The sequence below is a fragment of the Prunus avium genome, chromosome 7 (genome assembly GCF_965620075.1).
Source record: "Prunus avium chromosome 7, drPruAviu1.hap1.1, whole genome shotgun sequence".
NCBI lineage: Eukaryota > Viridiplantae > Streptophyta > Magnoliopsida > Rosales > Rosaceae > Prunus > Prunus avium.
In genome coordinates this window covers 43,128-64,946 of record NC_142290.1, presented here as the reverse complement: position 1 = coordinate 64,946, position 21,819 = coordinate 43,128, and the positions used below count along the sequence as shown (strand labels likewise).

General features: G+C 35.7%; 1 protein-coding gene across 1 annotated transcript; it reads left to right on the top strand.

The window, feature by feature from the left end:
- The first annotated feature begins 701 nt into the window (after positions 1-701).
- Positions 702-2,695, top strand: LOC110770306 (uncharacterized). The gene is made up of 3 exons (XM_088243974.1): positions 702-1,730; positions 1,803-1,886; positions 2,651-2,695. Exons 1-3 carry the CDS (start codon positions 702-704, stop codon positions 2,693-2,695), a joined length of 1,158 nt encoding a protein of 385 aa, XP_088100100.1.
- Positions 2,696-21,819: the final 19,124 nt, after the last annotated feature.

The following is a 21,819-nucleotide window of genomic DNA, read 5'->3' as shown; positions in this document are numbered from 1 at the left end:
TTAAACTTTTGAGCATATTGAATTTTTCAGAGAGAACGCTGTGTGCATATTTTTCCAGATAAATCATCAAGTGTTCCTTGTTTACTTGGTGATTTATCAAATCTTTTCTTCATTCATATTGCATTCATATGCATATCGGTGACTCATACGGTTGAGGGCACCAAGACCGTGGTGGCGGTTTTCCTCCGGCGAGCTTGAAGCAATCGTGACCAGTATTGCGTTCAACATAAGGAGTGTCGAAGATCATCCCGTGACAGAAGTTGAGTTACAAAGAAGTCGGTAAACATTATCTAGAATGTGTCTAGGATAAGTGTGTGAGTACTTCTTGTAATCATCGTTCTATAGTGGATTTGTGTTGGACTGAGGAGTCCCGTGGATTTTCCTCAGAGGTGGGGTTTTACCACGTAAAATAATTCTCTCTGTGTTCTTTTATTTTATTTCCAGCACATTTCAGGATTGATAAACCATATCAATCCTGCTACCAAAGTTTATTTTTGTTTACTTGATTATAATTTTAAATTGGCCTATTAACCTCCTCTAGGCATATATAGACATCCTACAGGTATTTTCAATTGGCATCAGAGCAGGTTGCTGGACATACTCAGCAAGATCTAACATACCTGAGGATGGATCGTGCCGCGGGTTCTATTGCACATCCCCCATATTTCGATGGCCACAACTATGGTGCTTGGAAGGCTAAGATGAAGTCATTTCTTTGGTCCTTAGATGAACGTGTATGGAATACAGTGGTTCATGGATTTCCTAAACCCACAAAGAAGATCGGAAAAGGAGATGAAGCAACCACAGTTGTCAAAACTAGAGAGGAGTGGACCACTGAAGAAGTCACACATAGCACTACTAATCAAAAGGGGTTAAATGCTTTATTTACTGCTGTTTCTTCTGATCAATTTGAATATATATCTGGTTGTGATACTTCTAAGGAAGCTTGGGATATTTTGCAGGTTACTCATGAAGGAACAAATACTGTCAAGGGAGCCAAGCTTCAAATGCATACTTTACAGTTTGAGACACTCATGATGGATGAGAATGAAACTTTTTCTGAATTTTATGCTAAACTTTGTGTAATTGTGAATGCTTGTTCAAGTTTAGGTGAAAAAATTCCAGAAGATAGGGTTGTGAAAAAGATTTTGAGATCCTTGCCTCAACGATTTCAACCAAAGATCACGGCTATTAAAGAGATTCGTGACTTGAACACCATGAAAGTTCAAGAACCCATAGGGTCCATACAAACCTATGAGATGAAACATCTAGCTCCTAAAAAGAGCAAAAGTGTTGCTTTCAAGGTTGTGAAAGAAGAAGATGATGGGCATTCAGATGAAGATTGCAGTGATGAGGAATTAACGATTCTCACAAGACGATTTATGAACTTTCTCAAGAATCAGGATCCAAGGAGTCGAGATTCAAAAGGTATAAATTCTAAAAATAGATTTGTTGACTATACTGATGATGGGTCTAAATTTCGCAGGTCAAATGAACGAAAGAATCCAAGAGAAAAGGTCAAATGTTTCGAATGTGAAGGCTATGGACACATATCTTTCGAATGTGCCAACACCTTAAAGAAACAAAAGGATGGCAAGAATAAGGCAATGCATACTACTTGGAGTGATAGTGATTTTGACTCTGAAAATAATGAGAAGGCCATTGCACTTATCACGACCGTAAGCTTGGATGAACCAACGAAGAAGGATGATGATTGTGAAGATATGGATGTTGAGTTTATCATGAACAAATATGATGATTTGTTGGCTGCGTCTCAGAAACTTAGCAAACAAAATGAAGAGCTCGTAAAATCCATGGCTGTGCTGAAGCTGGAAAATTGCAGGATTGCAAACGAGTTTCAATCCCCTGACACAGAATCCGAAAAGGTAAGTGCAGGTACGAATGAAAAATTGATGTTTTTGTAGAAAAAATTGACTGATCAGAATAAATTAATTGCATCTCTAACTTCTGACAACAAAGCCCTTGAACTTGAACTTAAAAATTCAAAGGAAAGGATTGTTTCTTTAACCATTGGTGCAGAAAAAATTGACAGGATGATTAGCATGGGAAGAAGAGATGGTGACAAACGAGGCTTGGGATTTGAACCAAGTAATAAGTCTTCCGCTGTGTCTAAAACAAAGTTTGTCAAATCCTCTTCAATTATTGAACCTTCTGCAACTCATGAAGTCAAGAAATTCATTCCAATTTGTCACTTTTGTGGAACTCGTGGGCATATAAGACCAAGATGCAATAAGCTTCGAAACGAATTTGTTCGTTCAAATTCTCATGTCATAGGTGGAAAAGTAAGTATTAAACATAAGATTTCAAATCTTATGAAAGAGGTAAACCGCTTATCCAAGCTATCTTCTTTTCATTGTTTACCGTCAACTAAGACAAAGTTAGTTTGGAGGAAAAAGGAAAATCATAATTGTATGTTTGCCTCTACTAGTGTTGTGCATGAACCTGCTGTTTTAGAGAATTTGGATGTTAATTGTCTTGTTGCAAAAACTTTAGATAATCATCAATTTGACACTCTTGGACAGTCTTTAGGTCTCTGTGCTCTAGATTAATTCAATGCATGTTGCATGCCAAAGTCTCTTCTTTGCTGCATGATATTTAACTTACTTTCTGTTTTTATAAATTTGTCCAGCTTGTGCAAGGATTGTTAGGTCGTATCAATCCTGTAGCTGTTTGAACGTATTTGATGATCTTAGATTGGGCTCTAGCATTGCATTATATTGAGAAAACACTCTCTCAGCTACACACAAAGGTTCTCTTTGTCTTGGTGCGTGATAACATTCATTAAATGATCTATCCATCTAGGTACAATAGCACACGCACACTCTTTTCTTTGAAGTTCCTTGAATATCTCCTCTCATGCACTTGTCTCTCTTTGGATTGCCATAACACTACTGTGCATAAGTTCTTGATCTGTTTATAAATAAAAATAATAATAATGAAAAGGTGGTGACTTCTCATTGCTTAGTAACCGGGCCTCTTGTCTAACCAACGTCGAGGTTCGAGTCAACAGGTTGTGATGGTTTGCTATCCTTGCTTATCTTTGGAGCCTTCATGATTCGGATCAGTATTTCCCCAGGGGTGCCTCATCACCCAGTTGCTTCCAGTCATCTGACTTAAGCATACTGATTGACCATCCGCTACATGGATCATGTCGAAAGCAAAATAAAGTGAGCCACAAAATCCCTAAAGAAAAATAAAAATCATATAAACTGATCATCTTATACTTTCTATGCACTCAGTGTATGTGTTATCTTCGGTGGGGTCAGTCTTGGGTGGACATATTCTTTGTGCTTAATTGAACAGAGTTCACTTCACACCATTGCTTCTTGATGGTAGACTCATTTGGTGTTGTTTATTTTTCACCATGACTGTGGTATGCCTCCTTTTTTCCTCTGTGAGTTTGTGCGTCTCGTGTGATGTTTTGCTTCTATCCCTGCCATGCTTTGCTTCTCATGCGTTTCAAATAGCGAGGGGTCTGCTGCTACTTTCTTTTCTTGCTCAAATGCTTGGCATGTTTATGAATGGAAACTAATAATATCTTCAAGAAAGCTTTGGGTCTGCAGCTACAATGTTGTTTTGATTTTGTACTTTTTGTCTTGATTGCACGTTATGTTTTGATGCTTAAAAACTTCTCATTCTTTTTGTTTCAGATTCCTGTTTTCCTTATGTTTTTTTTTCTTCTTAAAACATATAAATAAAAATTTAAAAAAAAAAAATTGAATTTTTGTGTTTTCAAACATAGTGTCGTTTTATGCTTCTTGTTTAATTGTGCAGCTAGGCTCTATTTCATATTACTAAGACGGACACATGTTAAATTGATCTGAGGATTGCAGTGTCATTATCAATCCTGTCAGTTGCAGACCTGTGGCACAGCATGCTCATAAGAACATTTCTTTGGAAATATGTATGACACAATGAAGAGCAGAAGTCATGTAACCACAGAGGTAAGTATCATATATTGTTTATATGATTGAACCTAAACTTGTGTATGTTGTTCTTGTAGGTGTTGCATGGATCTTGGATATGAGACTTTTGCTCCCATTGCACAATTGGAATTGATATGCTCCCTTATATTTCTTCCCTGCCCTTTGGATTTCCTGACAAAAAGGGGGAGAGATGATGTGTGAAATTATGATAAAAAGGGGGAGAGATTGTGTTGTGGAATTAAGGGGGAGTTGTGTTGTAATTTTGCTTTGAATTACATTTCTTCTCCCACATGCTGTAGGAATTTCAAAACATTTTTCCAAAGTTCATTTGAATATTAAACATGCATTTAATCAAATTAATCGCAGCGGAAGTCTAAGGTGGTTGTTTAAATTCAAAAACAAAACTTCTTCCAAGTATCTTAAGCCATGAACATTGATATGTTTTTCATAAATGAAAATTCAAGAGAAAGGATAAGATCTAATTACCCTTGAAGCAATTATATGAACCAATTTGTGTTTGGTCTTCTCTTGATGATTTCCTCTTTGTTGATCTCCTCTTTGATCTTTGCTCCTTAATCTTTCTCCTCCATGTGAGCCACAAAAGTATATGGCCTCTAAGTCTCCACACCAATGGAACCTTGAGATGAGAAGAAGTATCTTGAGAATACTTGGATGCTAGTACAAGATTCTCAAGATTTGTTTCAATCTAAACCACTTTGAAAGATGAAAGTGTTTCACTCTTGAAAACTCTCTTTTATCTCTCTTTGATCTCCCAAACCCATTAGGTTGATGTTGGATTGTGTTTGTGTGTTAATGAGCTTATGGAAACAATTCCCATACATACTTACTTAAGCATTTTCGGCCAAAACCCATTGGGCTTCCAAAATTGGGCCTTATGACACTTAAACCATAATCTTTAGGTGTCTTAAGCCCTTGGGCTTGATACCCCACCATTTGGGCTTCCCGTTAACTATTACCGAGGCCCAAATACGTTTTTACACGTAGTAAATCATCCACATCAAATCAATCAAATTGATTTCCTCATTCTCATTTGTATTACTCAAAGTTAACCATTTAAGGTGTGCGATCCATTAGGTTCTAATTAGCAAGGCAGTGGGAAAATATTAGAACTCTTTCTAACCAACTGGAATTAAAACCCTCTTTTTAATTCTTCCTTTATTTGGATCGATCACAATCAATCATAGGACTTCCACAAGCCGAGAGTGACATCTAGCAATATATCAAGGCTACCCAAGCTAACCAGAATAGATGAAGAACCTATTCAGTTGGAATTGCAATGCAATACGGTCCTTCTCTTATACAATGTTTCAAATCATATTATTAGGGTACGGATTGTTTATGTCAAACCCCTAATATGATTTATAACCTCATGTGATTCAAAAGAACATGATTAAGAACAACTTTCTAAATCAAGCTCAAAATACTTTGGCCAAAGATTTACTGAATCACATCTTGAAACATTCTCCTTCTTTATCGAAAGTAGAGATTCCTTATTGTACATTCACATGCCCCTATGATGAATTAAGAGATCCCAACAACACTTAAGACAAATCTTTTACGGCTTGCCTTTAAGAGCTATCAAAGATCAATAACACATCACAAGACAACCATGATGCCTCAGGTCTAAGGACTAATTTGCATTATTGCAACTATGAGTTCTCATTTGACATGTAGATTAATACTCCATATGAGAACTACGGTTAATCGCGTTCAGTGTACTCATTCACTAATGAGCACCCACATACTTGTATTAGTGTCAACTACACAAATGGTTTGAGACTAACCATCCTCCCAATTGAGCATACATAATATGCGCTAATCTTGACGGTTTATCAATGCCCATTTGATAACCTATGATTAGGAACATTTTGGGATACTACAATTAGAGATTAAAGGTCTCATGAATCTAATCTTCTTTAGATTACTTTATCTCTTATTTAGCATACCCTGGACATTTGTTTCTTTACACGATGTAAAAGATAACAAATTAAGTTTGCCCTTTATATATCATATACGAAATGTATTCTAAGGAGATTACATCAAATGTATTGGCTCTTAGGGCACATTTCTAACACATGCTTCACTGGTTTTGTTGTTTCATAATGTGCAGGGATTCAGAGCTTCGATTTTAGAGTAGGATTTCATTTGTTAAATCCTATGCAATTTCTTTTGAGTTGTAATAGGTGTTTTGTCTAGAAAATGCCAAAGGGGGAGATTGTTAGTATGAAATTTGTATTGTCATTTCCTAGACTCTAGCATAGGTTAGAAATTAGTGTGTGAAGAATTGTTACTGGACGTTTTGGCACAACTCATTCAACCACATTCTTCCGAGGCATGACTTGACCATATGAGAAACTTGACAACAGGTAAATCATGACATAAATCATGCATTCAAAATAGGATTTATAATTAAAGTTATTTTTGAGTCCATTGTGATTTAAGTTAAATCATTTGCATCTACTATCGCGACGTGCACTTGCTTATCTTCTAGTTATCTTGTTTTATGAGATAATTATCTCTCAATAAATAATAGTGTGGTCGTTATGTGTTGTCACTAGGAGTCCATATTGAAGCACAATTCATATTCATCTTTAGATAGTATTTTATTTTATGTTTGGCGTCTTAATAAACAAACCATATTGCATCAGGTATTGGGGTGATAGTTGTATAAGGTTTGGAAGTCTTTGTTGAATAGGATTGGTGGTCACGTAGGTGTCTCTTGAGTGAGAGAACTTGTTTTGAATAAAACCAAGGTGTATTCTTTTCAGTGGTTCAGCTTTCAACGTATTAAACTTTTGAGCATATTGAATTTTTCAGAGAGAACGCTGTGTGCATATTTTTCCAGATAAATCATCAAGTGTTCCTTGTTTACTTGGTGATTTATCAAATCTTTTCTTCATTCATATTGCATTCATATGCATATCGGTGACTCATACGGTTGAGGGCACCAAGACCGTGGTGGCGGTTTTCCTCCGGCGAGCTTGAAGCAATCGTGACCAATATTGCGTTCAACATAAGGAGTGTCGAAGATCATCCCGTGACAGAATTTGAGTTACAAAGAAGTCGGTAAACATTATCTAGAATGTGTCTAGGATAAGTGTGTGAGTACTTCTTGTAATCATCGTTCTATAGTGGATTTGTGTTGGACTGAGGAGTCCCGTGGATTTTCCCCAGAGGTGGGGTTTTACCACGTAAAATAATTCTCTCTGTGTTCTTTTATTTTATTTCCAGCACGTTTCAGGATTGATAAACCATATCAATCCTGCTACCAAAGTTTATTTTTGTTTACTTGATTATAATTTTAAATTGGCCTATTAACCTCCTCTAGGCATATATAGACATCCTACAGGTATTTACCACAACCGTTTATTTATACAGACCGTCGTAGTGTTCTAACTTAATACATCTTGAAATATTAAAAATATGACGTGGATATTTTTACATTTAGACGTCGTTATCTATGCTACCAATGTCGTGGTTCGCTTTTAATCTATACGACAGTAATGTAGTAAATACCGTCGTAGTACATGACGTCTTAATATGTCGATAAATTTATTTTTACCGTCGTGGTATATGACTTTAATACGACACTGGTTATGAATCTACTGATGTGGATTCCATTAAAATTATACAATGTTGATTAAGAATAGTTGGTCGTGTTTAACTAGTAATTGACACGGCAGCAGTTTTCGTAAAACGTTGTCTTTACTTTCTATGTTTCTAGCTTCGTACCTGTTGTCGTTGTTTTTTGGGGTTAAGAATTTACGTCTTGAGAAACATGTTTAATAAGATGACGCTTTTTAAGTTCCGTCCGTCGTGTTTTATAAATACTCAAGCAGATCTAGATTTTTTAGGTGTTTAAGTTACTTATCCACAACGGTTTTCTGTTACTATCGTCATTCTAAACACAACGACGGTATTTATTTATACTGTCATTATTTTCTGGTCATCTTTTCCCCTTTTGTAGTAGTGTTAGTGAAATAATGAAATATGTTTTATGAATTAATAAATTTATTGTGATATTTTAAACATGTTGTCTAAAAAATTGGTCATGTTTAATTGTTATGAATTAATAAGTTAAAATTTTTCATTATTGTCTAAAAATTTGTACAAAAATATGTTTAAAAAAATTAGAAAAAAGTATTAAAAAATAAAATAAAAGGATCGGCCCATCTACTGCCCCGCCCGACTCAGAAAGCCTGCATAGGCCTGTCTCAGCCCGAAAAAAGAAAAAGCCTAGGGAGGCCTGACCCAAGCCCAGCCTGGCCCAATGATGAACCCTACCTTAAGCGAAGAAGAAGCAAACCCACTGTTTTTTTTGTTCAAAGCAAATCCACTATTTAGACCTGATTTTTCACAACCTTACACTTAAACAAGATGGGCTTTCAAAAAGGAAATACTAGGAGATAGGGCCCAAGGGCCCAAATGCATGGCTGAGTAGAAGTGTTAGAGGTTCAACTACAAACCAGTGACCGAGAGGGTACTTAAGCTGAAGGTATGCTAATTGGTCGAATTAGTAGGGAGTTATCGACCATTTTTGCAATTGAGATTCAACCTTTTTGACCGCCCAAATTGTCAGAACTTGACCGAATGTCATCTTTTCCACCGCCCATCTCAACCAATCACGAGCAATTAGCTTATAAGGAAAGATTTGAAGGTGATTGGACATTTGTCAGTGTCACAGTAAAAAATCCAATTTGGCCTGACAGGTTGCTCAACAACGTTCAAAGGGTCCAGCACAAAATCAAAAACCCTTTATCTTTTATCATAGGAGTAGGAGTAATGACATATTGATATTTGACCTATTTATTATATCTCTTTTACTTGTCATATTGCTATTATTTTGAGTTAAATTGTAGGAATTTCAAAATATTTTTCCAAAGTTCATTTGAATATTAAACATGCATTTAATCAAATTAATCGCAGCAGAAGTCTAAGGTGGTTGTTTAAATTCAAAAACAAAACTTTTTCCAAGTATCTTAAGCCATGAACATTGATATGTTTTTCATAAATGAAAATTCAAGAGAAAGGATAAGATCTAATTACCCTTGAAGCAATTATATGAACCAATTTGTGTTTGGTCTTCTCTTGATGATTTCCTCTTTGTTGATCTCCTCTTTGATCTTTGATCTTTGCTCCTTGATCTTTCTCCTCCATGTGAGCCACAAAAGTATATGGCCTCTAAGTCTCCACACCAATGGAACCTTGAGATGAGAAGAAGTATCTTGAGAATACATGGATGCTAGTGCAAGATTCTCAAGATTGGTTTCAATCTAAACCACTTTGAAAGATGAAAGTGTTTCACTCTTGAAAACTCTCTTTTATCTCTCTTTGATCTTCCAAACCCATTTGGTTGATGTTGGATTGTGTTTGTGTGTTAATGAGCTTATGGAAACAATTCCCATACACATTCACTTAAGCATTTTCGGCCAAACCCCATTGGGCTTCCAAAATTGGGCCTTATGACACTTAAACCATAATATTTAGTTGTCTTAAGCCCTTGGGCTTGATACCCAACCATTTGGGCCTTCCGTTAACTATTACTTAGCCCAAATACGGTTTTACACGTAGTAAATCATCCACATCAAATCAATCAAATTGATTTCCTCATTCTCATTTGTATTACTCAAAGTTAACCATTTAAGGTGTGCGATCCATTAGGTTCTAATTAGCAAGGCAGTGGGAAAATATTAGAACTCTTTCTAACCAACTGGAATTAAAACCCTTTTTTAATTCTTCCTTTATTTGGATCGATCACAATAAATCTTAGGACTTCCACAAGCCAAGAGTGACATCTAGCAATATGTCAAGGCTACCCAAGCTAATCAGAATAGATGAAGAACCTATTCAGTTGGAATTGCAATGCAATACGGTCCTTCTCTTATACAATGTTTCAAATCATATTATTAGGGTATGGATTGTTTATGTCAAACCCCTAATATGATTTATAACCTCATGTGATTCAAAAGAACATGATTAAGAACAACTTTCTAAATCAAGCTCAAAATACTTTGGCCAAAGATTTACTGAATCACATCTTGAAACATTCTCCTTCTTTATCGAAAGTAGAGATTCCTTATTGTACATTCACATGCCCCTATGATGAATTAAGAGATCCCAACAACACTTAAGACAAATCTTTTACGGCTTGCCTTTAAGAGCTATCAAAGATCAATAACGCATCACAAGACAACCATGATGCCTCAGGTCTAAGGACTAATTTGCATTATTGCAACTATGAGTTCTCATTTGACATGTAGATAAATACTCCATATGAGAACTACGGTTGATCGCGTTCAGTGTACTCATTCACTAATGAGCACCCACATACTTGTATTAGTGTCAACTACACAAATGGTTTGAGACTAACCATCCTCCCAATTGAGCATACATAATATGCGCTAATCTTGACGGTTTATCAAAGCCCATTTGATAACCTATGATTAGGAACATTTTGGGATACTACAATTAGAGATTAAAGGTCTCATGAATCTAATCTTCTTTAGATTACTTTATCTCTTATTTAGCATACCCCGGACATTTGTTTCTTTACACGATGTAAAAGAGAACAAATTAAGTTTGCCCTTTATATATCATATACGAAATGTATTTTAAGGAGATTACATCAAATGTATTGGCTCTTAGGGCACATTTCTAACAATCTCCCACTTGCACTAGAGCCACATAGCCATGTATCTCATATCCATTATCTCTGTATGTCTATCCAGTTGTGACTGTGACATAGGCTTAGTGCGTGGATCTGTTACGTTGTTTGCAGATGCCCCATCTAATGGTAACATTTTTCTATGTGTTTGGATCTCTGATGAGACCTAGGTTCCTTGGCTTGAGCTATCGCCCCATTGTCATCACACAGTAAAGGTACTTGTGACATTTTGGTTAGAACCACATTTAGTTCGGTAATAAACCTTTTATCCAAACAGATTTTATTGTAGCTTCTAAAGCGACAATGTAATCAACTTCAGTTATTCTCTAACTAACTACGTGTCCATTCAAAATGAAGACATACCCTTAGGTGGATTTGCAATTGTTGATATTAGATACATTATCCAAATCAGTAAATGCTTCCACTTGCTACTCTGATGTTCCTACCAGACGAGGAACATGTCCTTAGTCCTTCTTAAGTATTTAAGAACATACTTGACTGCTCCCAATTGATCTAATCATGGGCTTGATTTATATCTTTTAGTTATACTCGTATAACCAATATCATGTCTTGTACATGCTATGACATATATGAGAATCCCTATTGCATATGCATAAGAGATTTTACTCATATGCTGTATCTCATAATGAGTTTTTGGACACATGCTCTTAGAAAAGTGAAGTCCATGTCGTACTGGAAGTAAACTTTTCTTAGACTGTTCCATATGAAATCTCCTTAGCATCTTATCAGCGTACAAGGATTGAGATAATCCAATTATACTCTTAGATCTATCAGGATAAATCTTTATTCCTAGTATGTAAGATGCTTCTCTAAAATCTTTCATTGAGAATGATTTAATGAGTCACAGCTTCACTGAAGATATCATTCCTATATCGTTTCCGATAAGTAGTATGTCATATACATACATTACTAGGAATACTACCAAACTCCCACTGACCTTTTTGTACACTAATTGGTCATCCATGTTTTGTATGAAGTCAAACGATTTGACAATTTCATCAAATAGGATGTTTCAACTCCAAGAACCTTGCATCAACCCATAAATGGATCTATGTAGCTTGCATACCTTATGCTTATCAACTTTAGAAATGAAGCCTTCAGGTCGATCTATATATAGTTCTTCCTGAAGGTGGCCATTCAGAAAAGCCGCCTTCACATCCATTTTGACAAATCCCATAATCATGGTATGCAGCTATTGCAAGCCAAATCCGAATAGACTTTGTCGTAGTGACAGGAGAGAAGGTTTCTTTATAGTCAATCCCTTCTCTTTGCTACTAGCCTTACTTTGTAGGTTTCTACTATCTCATCTGAGCCTATCTTCCTCTTAAAGATCCATTTATTCCCTATTGGTACAATACCATGAGGAGGATCACTAGAGTCTAGACTTTGTTGGTATACGTAGAATCCATTTCGGATTTCATGGCTCCAAGCCATTTCTATGAGTCAATGTCTGACATTACCTCATTATAGTTCGAAAGGTCCTTCGATATCCTTACAATCACTTAGGAGATTTAACTCTCCTTTGTTGTCGTGAAGGAAACCACAATACCTTTTAGGCATTCTGCTAACCCTTCTTGAACTACGTGGAGTCTGTGTTACAACATGTTTGTGGATCTGGGATTGCACTTAGTTCAGTGTTGATTTCTAGCTCATTGGACAATTCCTTGAGTTCTATCTCATGTCCCCCTTTTCCCATCAAGAGTGTATTCTCCTTTTAGGAAGGTAGCTGACCTTGCGACAAACAACTTTTGCTTGTTGATGTGATAGAAGTAATATCCCATAGTTTCCTTGAGATACCCTATAAATCTACACTTCACTAACCTTGCATTTAGTTTATCCACATCTTGCCTTTACATATGCTGGACAACCCAAAATCTTGATCTAATCAAGACTTGGTTTCTTCCCAAATCACATTTCAAATGGAGTTTGTGGAATGGATTTGGAAGGCACTCTATTTAGCAAATGAATTGCAGTTTCAAGTGCATATCCCTAAAAGGATATAGGTAAATTAGTACAGCTCATGGAACTCATTTTAGAAACTCCATTATGTTGTGGAATTCCTGGTGGAGTCCATCATGATAAGATGCCATGTTCCTTATGGTAATCAAGAAACTCTGTGCTTAAGTATTCACATCCTCGATCGAATCGAAGGATTTTAATACTCTTGCCTATTTGGTTTTCAACTTCATTTCTGAATTCCTGAAAATTTTCAAAAATTCAGATTTAGGCTTCATTAAGTATAAATACCCTAACCGTAAATGATCATCGGTAAAGGTAATGAAGTATGAATAACCGACCTCTGTGTTGTATACAAAAATTCACAAACATCTTAGTGAATTAATCCCAACAGTTCTGTAACTCTTTCTCCTTTACCAGTGAAAGGAGACTTGGTTATTTTGCCATGTAGACAAGATTCACAAGTAGGCATAGGAACATGATCAAGTGATCCAAAAGGTTCCATCGTTTGCCATCCGGTGAATTCTATCTTGGCTAATGCCTCCAAGTTTAAGGTGTCACAATTTAGTTGATGTATCCACATCTCTAGGCCTCTCAGGTCTAGTTGCATCTTTATCCATATACAGTTAATGGTACCATTCATTTCTAAAATGAAAAGACACCATCAATCAAAATTGCATAAGCAACGATTTGATTGATATGTGAAATAGAACAAAGCATTTTGTCAAACAAAACATCAAATCCATCTCTTAAAATATAGAGACGGATATTAAGTTCTTTACACATCCAGAAATGAAATAACAATTATTTCAAATTCAGGTCTTCTTCGGATGGTAGTTTGAGATATTAGGTGCCTATTGCATTGGCAACTACATTAGTGCTATTTCCCACGGTTAGCACAATTTCTCATTTTCCAAGTCTTCTACTCCCACTAGTCCATGCACACAATTGCATATATTTTGACTAGCTCCTGAATCAACTATTCAGTTTAGAAGCTTTAACTGTAATTACTAATTTTAGAACAAGAGAGTGACCTTCTGAAGGGTTTTCTCTTGAGGTTTGGAAGGCATCTCTTGCAATTTCTCTTCCAATGTCCATATTTGCCACAGTGAAAACAAGTACCTTTCAGTTACTTGTCTTTCTTTTGTATTCTTTCTTCCTTGGGTTTTTAGAAAACTTTTCTTCTTCTTTTATCCTTACCTTTTGTTTGGATTTGGAAAAAGAAGAACCCTTCTAAAATTTGCAACTATCCTCTTTAACCCTTTATCTTTTGAGATATTCATTTAAGCTACTATAGCTATATTGAGTAGCTCATATAGGGTATCATTCATCTTTCCCATATTATAGTTCATAACATATTGGGATTAACTAATGATAGGGATGAAAGAAAGAATCTTGTTGAACTTCAACATCAAAGAAAAATCCATATTTTCCAATATCTTAAGTAATTATATTACTTTGAGATCTTGTTGATTAACCGGGAACCCACTTACCATTCTTGTCATAACAAGTTCACATATGGTAATGTAAGCTAGGAGTAGCTTCACCTTTTCATGGATGCCAACATGTAACTTTTACCTTAGTTGTCATCTAACACATGCTTCTTATAAGCCTTTGTCTCCTCCTCAATGGCATATGGACCAAGAGGGGTATGTGGTGGGGTTTTTCTTATACACAACTAATCTCATCCAATTATAGGACAAGTTGGTGTTTGTGCAATCAAACCGGATAGTTCGTGTCATCTTGGACGTTTGAGTCAAGTATCTTCGAGATTGGGTTTGTGATGGTTAATTTGAAATTCTGCAAAAACGTAAATAGATTTTAATTTAGATTAATCTTCTACCAAGGACTTAGGGTCTTTAAGTCATGATGGTAGCTCCCACTATTTTTGGCAAATTTCATATCCCTCCTGAAATCCGAGAGTTTCCGTTGAAACTCTTAGTGGGGATGGGAGTCTCACTTTCACATAGTTTTCCTCAACCTAACAGTTTGTTGGATTGCTATGATACTAATGAGAGGATACTCTTATCCAATCACATCATTAATGTGAATACCCATCACTATGGCCTCTAGAGAACTAGACCTCAACCTAACAGTTTGTTGGTTTCGTTCGTCTTAGTTAAGTTATTCCCACCATGCTTGTGGGTATAGGGTTTCAAGCATGACCTCAACCTAACAGTTTGTTGGCCACACTCGTTATCTATCCGCACTACATCAAGTATGTGTAATAGGCTTCCCTTGGATGGTTACAAGTACTGGATGTTGCCTCACTGAGGTCCAACAAGGTGTAAATGTGCCACCCAATAAGAGACTACCATGGTGGAAGGCCACAAAATAGCATTCAAAGTGCCATTTCGCTTATCAACTTAATATTGCTTTGAGGGTAGTTAAATTGGTCTCATTTTAATCCAATTTTAATCCTTTTAAAATTACCTATCTAATCTCATTAAATGGTTCCCATTGCAATATATTAGTAGCACATAATACTCCCACTAAATGTTTTAGAAACCATTTGCTTGAGATAGTGGAAATACATGATACTACTAATTGATTAATTATCATCATTACCGAACATTCCAATTGCATTGGGCTTGTAGGATGATTATGGACTTTCTTGTTGATCCAACACGAGCCACCATGTTGGATCATGGTCTTGGATGGTGATTCATTTTAATTACGCGCGCATAAAAATAAATTAGGCATGAAAGCCATTTCATTATTACATAGCCAATCAAAATCGAATACATATCCAATAAGCGGCCAATCACATAGCTCAATTGTTTGGTCTAAGTCCATAACCATCCTTTAATTATTTAAACGCTTTAAACAATTAAACTAGCAATGTAAATACATGCTCTTGGGTTGCATACATATATATGGGTTTAATTCAAGTGGTAATCATATTCAAATAAAATAAATTTACCATGGAGTGAAAACATTTTACTACAATAGTAAATGTAATTGTAGAAACCTTTTAGGCATAGTTACACTTATCATATATTGCAACTATATCCAAAACTATTCAACAATTAATAATGGATCCAAAGTTGATCCACTAGGGTGTGGGGTTAAAGCATGCATTTGTATAATACAAAGTGGTGATCATAATTTTTTCAACTAAGTGAATAATCATGAATGTGACTAGGTAGGCCAACCACACTCACCAAAGTAATCAAAATTAATTTTAGTGTGGTAGGTAAATAATTAGTGATAGGAATAATTTGATCAACTTTTGCATTTTATATCAAATCACCATCATTTACATCTAGATAGTCCCCACACACTCACCAAAGTAATCTTATTAATTTTAGTGTGGTGGGTAAATGTTTATTGAGTGGAAACATTTTTGAAAAACTTTTAATTTTATAATAAAACATCATCATCATCTTTTGACCTATTTTGGTGGAAAATTCCACTAAACACAATCATCAAAATTAGCCACCTAACTTATGGATCAAAAAGATCCCATAACAAGAACATCAAGAACACCAAGAACATGCATATGAACTAATATGAATGTTCATGCTATTTCCGAAAAAATCCATATTCCATTTTAACTATCTCATGCTCTTAATATCATATATTTCATGAAGTTAAAATCATGTGAGTTTTAATGCAACTATGCTCTAATATTCATATACATATATGAACACAAAGAGAGCATCAATCATTAAAACACAAATCCGGAAATTCAAAATCCCAAACAACCCCTTTCACTCCATTTGATTTTTATTCAATCATATCAAAATAAATCAAGTATAACTATTATACTTTTAAATGAATTCACAACCCATATATGCATCTCTAAACCTAAAAAACATATCAAGTTCATGACCTATGGCTCTGATACCAATTGTAGGAATTTCAAAATATTTTTCCAAAGTTCATTTGAATATTAAACATGCATTTAATCAAATTAATCGCAGCGGAAGTCTAAGGTGGTTGTTTAAATTCAAAAACAAAACTTTTTCCAAGTATCTTAAGCCATGAACATTGATATGTTTTTCATAAATGAAAATTCAAGAGAAAGGATAAGATCTAATTACCCTTGAAGCAATTATATGAACCAATTTGTGTTTGGTCTTCTCTTGATGATTTCCTCTTTGTTGATCTCCTCTTTGATCTTTGATCTTTGCTCCTTGATCTTTCTCCTCCATGTGAGCCACAAAAGTATATGGCCTCTAAGTCTCCACACCAATGGAACCTTGAGATGAGAAGAAGTATCTTGAGAATACATGGATGCTAGTGCAAGATTCTCAAGATTGGTTTCAATCTAAACCACTTTGAAAGATGAAAGTGTTTCACTCTTGAAAACTCTCTTTTATCTCTCTTTGATCTTCCAAACCCATTTGGTTGATGTTGGATTGTATTTGTGTGTTAATGAGCTTATGGAAACAATTCCCATACACATTCACTTAAGCATTTTCGGCCAAACCCCATTGGGCTTCCAAAATTGGGCCTTATGACACTTAAACCATAATATTTAGTTGTCTTAAGCCCTTGGGCTTGATACCCAACCATTTGGGCTTTCCGTTAACTATTACTTAGCCCAAATACGGTTTTACACGTAGTAAATCATCCACATCAAATCAATCAAATTGATTTCCTCATTCTCATTTGTATTACTCAAAGTTAACCATTTAAGGTGTGCGATCCATTAGGTTCTAATTAGCAAGGCAGTGGGAAAATATTAGAACTCTTTCTAACCAACTGGAATTAAAACCCCTTTTTAATTCTTCCTTTATTTGGATCGATCACAATCAATCTTAGGACTTCCACAAGCCAAGAGTGACATCTAGCAATATGTCAAGGCTACCCAAGCTAACCAGAATAGATGAAGAACCTATTCAGTTGGAATTGCAATGCAATACGGTCCTTCTCTTATACAATGTTTCAAATCATATTATTAGGGTATGGATTGTTTATGTCAAACCCCTAATATGATTTATAACCTCATGTGATTCAAAAGAACATGATTAAGAACAACTTTCTAAATCAAGCTCAAAATACTTTGGCCAAAGATTTACTGAATCACATCTTGAAACATTCTCCTTCTTTATCGAAAGTAGAGATTCCTTATTGTACATTCACATGCCCCTATGATGAATTAAGAGATCCCAACAACACTTAAGACAAATCTTTTACGGCTTGCCTTTAAGAGCTATCAAAGATCAATAACGCATCACAAGACAACCATGATGCCTCAGGTCTAAGGACTAATTTGCATTATTGCAACTATGAGTTCTCATTTGACATGTAGATAAATACTCCATATGAGAACTACGGTTGATCGCGTTCAGTGTACTCATTCACTAATGAGCACCCACATACTTGTATTAGTGTCAACTACACAAATGGTTTGAGACTAACCATCCTCCCAATTGAGCATACATAATATGCGCTAATCTTGACGGTTTATCAATGCCCATTTGATAACCTATGATTAGGAACATTTTGGGATACTACAATTAGAGATTAAAGGTCTCATGAATCTAATCTTCTTTAGATTACTTTATCTCTTATTTAGCATACCCCGGACATTTGTTTCTTTACACGATGTAAAAGAGAACAAATTAAGTTTGCCCTTTATATATCATATACGAAATGTATTTTAAGGAGATTACATCAAATGTATTGGCTCTTAGGGCACATTTCTAACACCCAGCTGTATAGAAAACCTTGGAACTCAAAGGGGCCTGCACTCCGGTGGAAGAGATTTCACCAAAAGGAGTGAATGGAGAGCAGCGAAGGAAAAGTGGGAATGGAAGATTGATAGAATTAGAGTCCTAAGCGCCTATAAAAGAAAGCTCCCTCTACCCAGCAAACACACACCATTCCAGAGCATGACCAAGCTTCGTCAAGCAAACTGGAATTTACCCTAGACGCCCCATCTTTTATTTCCATCGTTTTCTCTCTTTCTGAGATAGAAACCCTCCTAATTTTCCCTTTTTCCACTCTAAACCTTCTTTTTTGAACGGAATTCATGCTTTGATCTCTCTCTCAAATTGCCAAACTTGTGAAGGCTTAACTCCCATGCCACAAGCTCCTCAAGCTAAGTCACTAATAAATTTGATACGTTCTTTTGGTTGTTGGTGAAAAGAACCCAAACGTATATTTTTTTGAGGCTTCAGCAAGTCTTTTAAAAATTCTTTTGGGAGTCTGGTTCTTGAACTCAGGCATCAGGAGGTTTTGTTTGTTTTCTTTTTACAGCAGCCCAAGCCCATTTGTCAGGCTGCTGGAACAAGAAGACCCCTACACACAACTCGGAATGGCAATTACCTGGTGCATGTTTGTTGTAACACCCCGTCCCAAATAATTAGTTAATTACTTAATTAATTGTGAAATTACGTTTTTGCCATCGGGAGTAGCGATACTTTAATCACTTTTTGTTCAAAAAATAATATGGGGAATTGAGTAGCACCGTTGCGTAGAGCTAGTGAATACGAGCTCGTAGACATGCGGTAGGCTCAATTCCGATTTATAACGAAGAAGTTACGATGTATGGAAGTGTAGTGGCACAACCGTAAATATCGCAAAGTTCTAATTTAAGTATCAAACTAGACTTCTTTTTATGGAATTTTTTCCCTCTTCCTCATGAATGTTTCTCTCTCGCTCCGTGATGAATAGTAGCACTGCTGTTTCCAACACTTTTTCAGGCGCTGTCCGATCTCGGTTACTATCGCAACCTTCATGGAACCTCTTCGTCTCATCCTCCTGTTAAACACCCACCCAAGACCCGGTCTAATTAGCAGCTCATGAGCCTGATTTGACGACAATAAGAACTTATGTTTTTTCGGCAATATTTGTCCATTTTCCGGGGACTCCGGCCGCCATTTCCGTCGAGTGAGGTATGACTTCTTTCTAACTGGAGATCCTAAAGTGTGACTTCTTTCTTTTTATTAAACCTTTCTAGGGTAGTATTAAGGCTTATCTTAGGCTGACTACTAGAACTGGATTCTTCTTGGCTTATGACTTTTCTAAGCTTTCTAAGGTATTCAGCTTTTAACTCAGGATCCTAGACTTTACTTATTAACTCAATTAGTAACTCTTCTTGTTCTTCTTGCTTAGTAAGAACGCAAATTGCATTACTCAAGACTTTGCAACATTTAGCTTTACAACCAAACTGGATTTTTGGTGAACTGGACTGGGAACTGTTTGAACTATAGTTGACTGAACTATCTGAGGGCATAGGTTCTGACTCAGTATTGGCTAACTCAAGAACTTTAATTAATTTGGCTTCATCCTCGGATGCTAACTTTAACTGTTTAACTGTATCTTTAACTTTGCACTCATTAGCATAATGACCTTGCTTTTTTGCATTTGTAACACCTGACTTTGCTCTTATCTGTGCTTTTCTTAAAGTAACTATTTTTACCTTGTCGGGGGCTTTTCTTAAAACCTTTTGAATAACCTTTTGACCATTTTTTTTTCCTAGGGGTAAACTTTCTTCTACTATAGAATTCATTATCATCTTTGAAGGAATCTCTCCTACGGGAATAATGGCGACTTTTACTAAAGCGTTTATCATGGCTTCTTTTGATTTGTCTGGATGGCGGGACTGGTGCTAGACCATACTGTTCACAGAAATTTCCTAACTCACACTTAGCATTTTTTTCTATCGGCTTGGATTGATTTTCCTATTTTTAGATCTACACACATTTTCATACCGACTTGATTAATTGTACTAATTATATTACCGTAGGTTAACTCATCGTCATTAATTTGTCCTGATTCATTGCTTAAGACCGTTCTAATTTTATGGGCAAACAAATTAGGGAGACCGTTAATAAACTTTTCTTTCCAAAAGGCTTGATTACTATCATCTCTTAGCATAACTTTGGAAATGAAAACATCTTTATACCATCCAAAATCACTTAGCTTAGGGCATCTTAGATTACTTAACTGATCATGAATTCTAGCTGTTGTACTACTAGGTGTTCCTATGAAATGCTCAATTATTGTGTATAAAAGGACATTGACTCCATCTTCTATGCTTGTTCCTACACGTTCATCTAAAATTGGGTAATTATTTTCATCTGTCTTAAAGGCATGAATTATACTTAGTTTGGCTTCGTTTGTGAGATGTTTATCCCACCAGAAACGAAGTGTTCCTGTGAATCCTGTTTCTAAAAGGGAAACTATTTCTGACTGTCTTAACTGGTGATTTGTGGCATAACTATTGGCTACCATGGACATATGCTGTAATTTGTTGAGTATCTCCTGTTCGAATAAGCCATCGATATTCCACTCATATAGCTTACCAGAAGACACTGAGAACTGACTTTGGGTTCTTTCTTCGAACTGGACATTTAGGGGCGTAGGCTTAGGATACCAATTTTTGGTAAGGCTTGTGGGGTTGACTTTTCTTGTTAACCTGCTGACTTTAAGACTTTGAGAATCCTAGTTAACTTGGAGATTACTAAAGGCTTGTTCAATTTTAGAGATATTACTAGTTTCTGACTCTTGACTAGAAACTGACTCTAAAGACATAGCTGACTCACTATCAGAGTTAACTTCAAATTGTAAAATTCTAACTGAGGTTTCTTCTTATTTTCCTTTATCTTTATCTTTATTTGGCTTTGGCTTAACCGGGGTTAACTCTTTGAACATTTCTTCAATTTTTCTCATTGTTGGGTTAACTTTAAGGGAAGACTCCAGTTTTAACTCTTGAAATTTAACTAAAGGTTTTTCTTTCTTAGGCTTTAGAGTAATTTCCTGGGGAATTAACTTATCGACTTTGGTTTCTATTTTATCTAATTGTTTTCCTATGACTATTAGCCTTGTGTTGGTGTAATTATTTTGTTCTATTACCATTTTATTGGCATCTTTTGATTCTAGGATTTTGTAAGGACTAGCAATGACTTTAGCATTCTTATGATTAATGATTATTGTTTCTACGGGAGGATGTGTGGAGATGACTTTGGTGTTGTCTTCTTTTTCCCATTTTTCTTGGGTTAAAGTCTTTATTTTTTGACTTGCATGATGACTTTCTATATAGTCTAGGTAGTAGGTTTCTGACTTAGTGGTTTTCATGAAATCTTTCCAACCATTAAAAATTATTTTTCTTTGGTCTTTGGGGAAAGTTACGTGATAATTTTCTTTCCTTGACTTATTTTCAGGAGCACAATAATGGGCCTCTAATTTTGACCAATGGATTTTAAATGGTTTACTAAGAACTCTTAATTGGGCATCGTAGGGCTCAAAGACTGA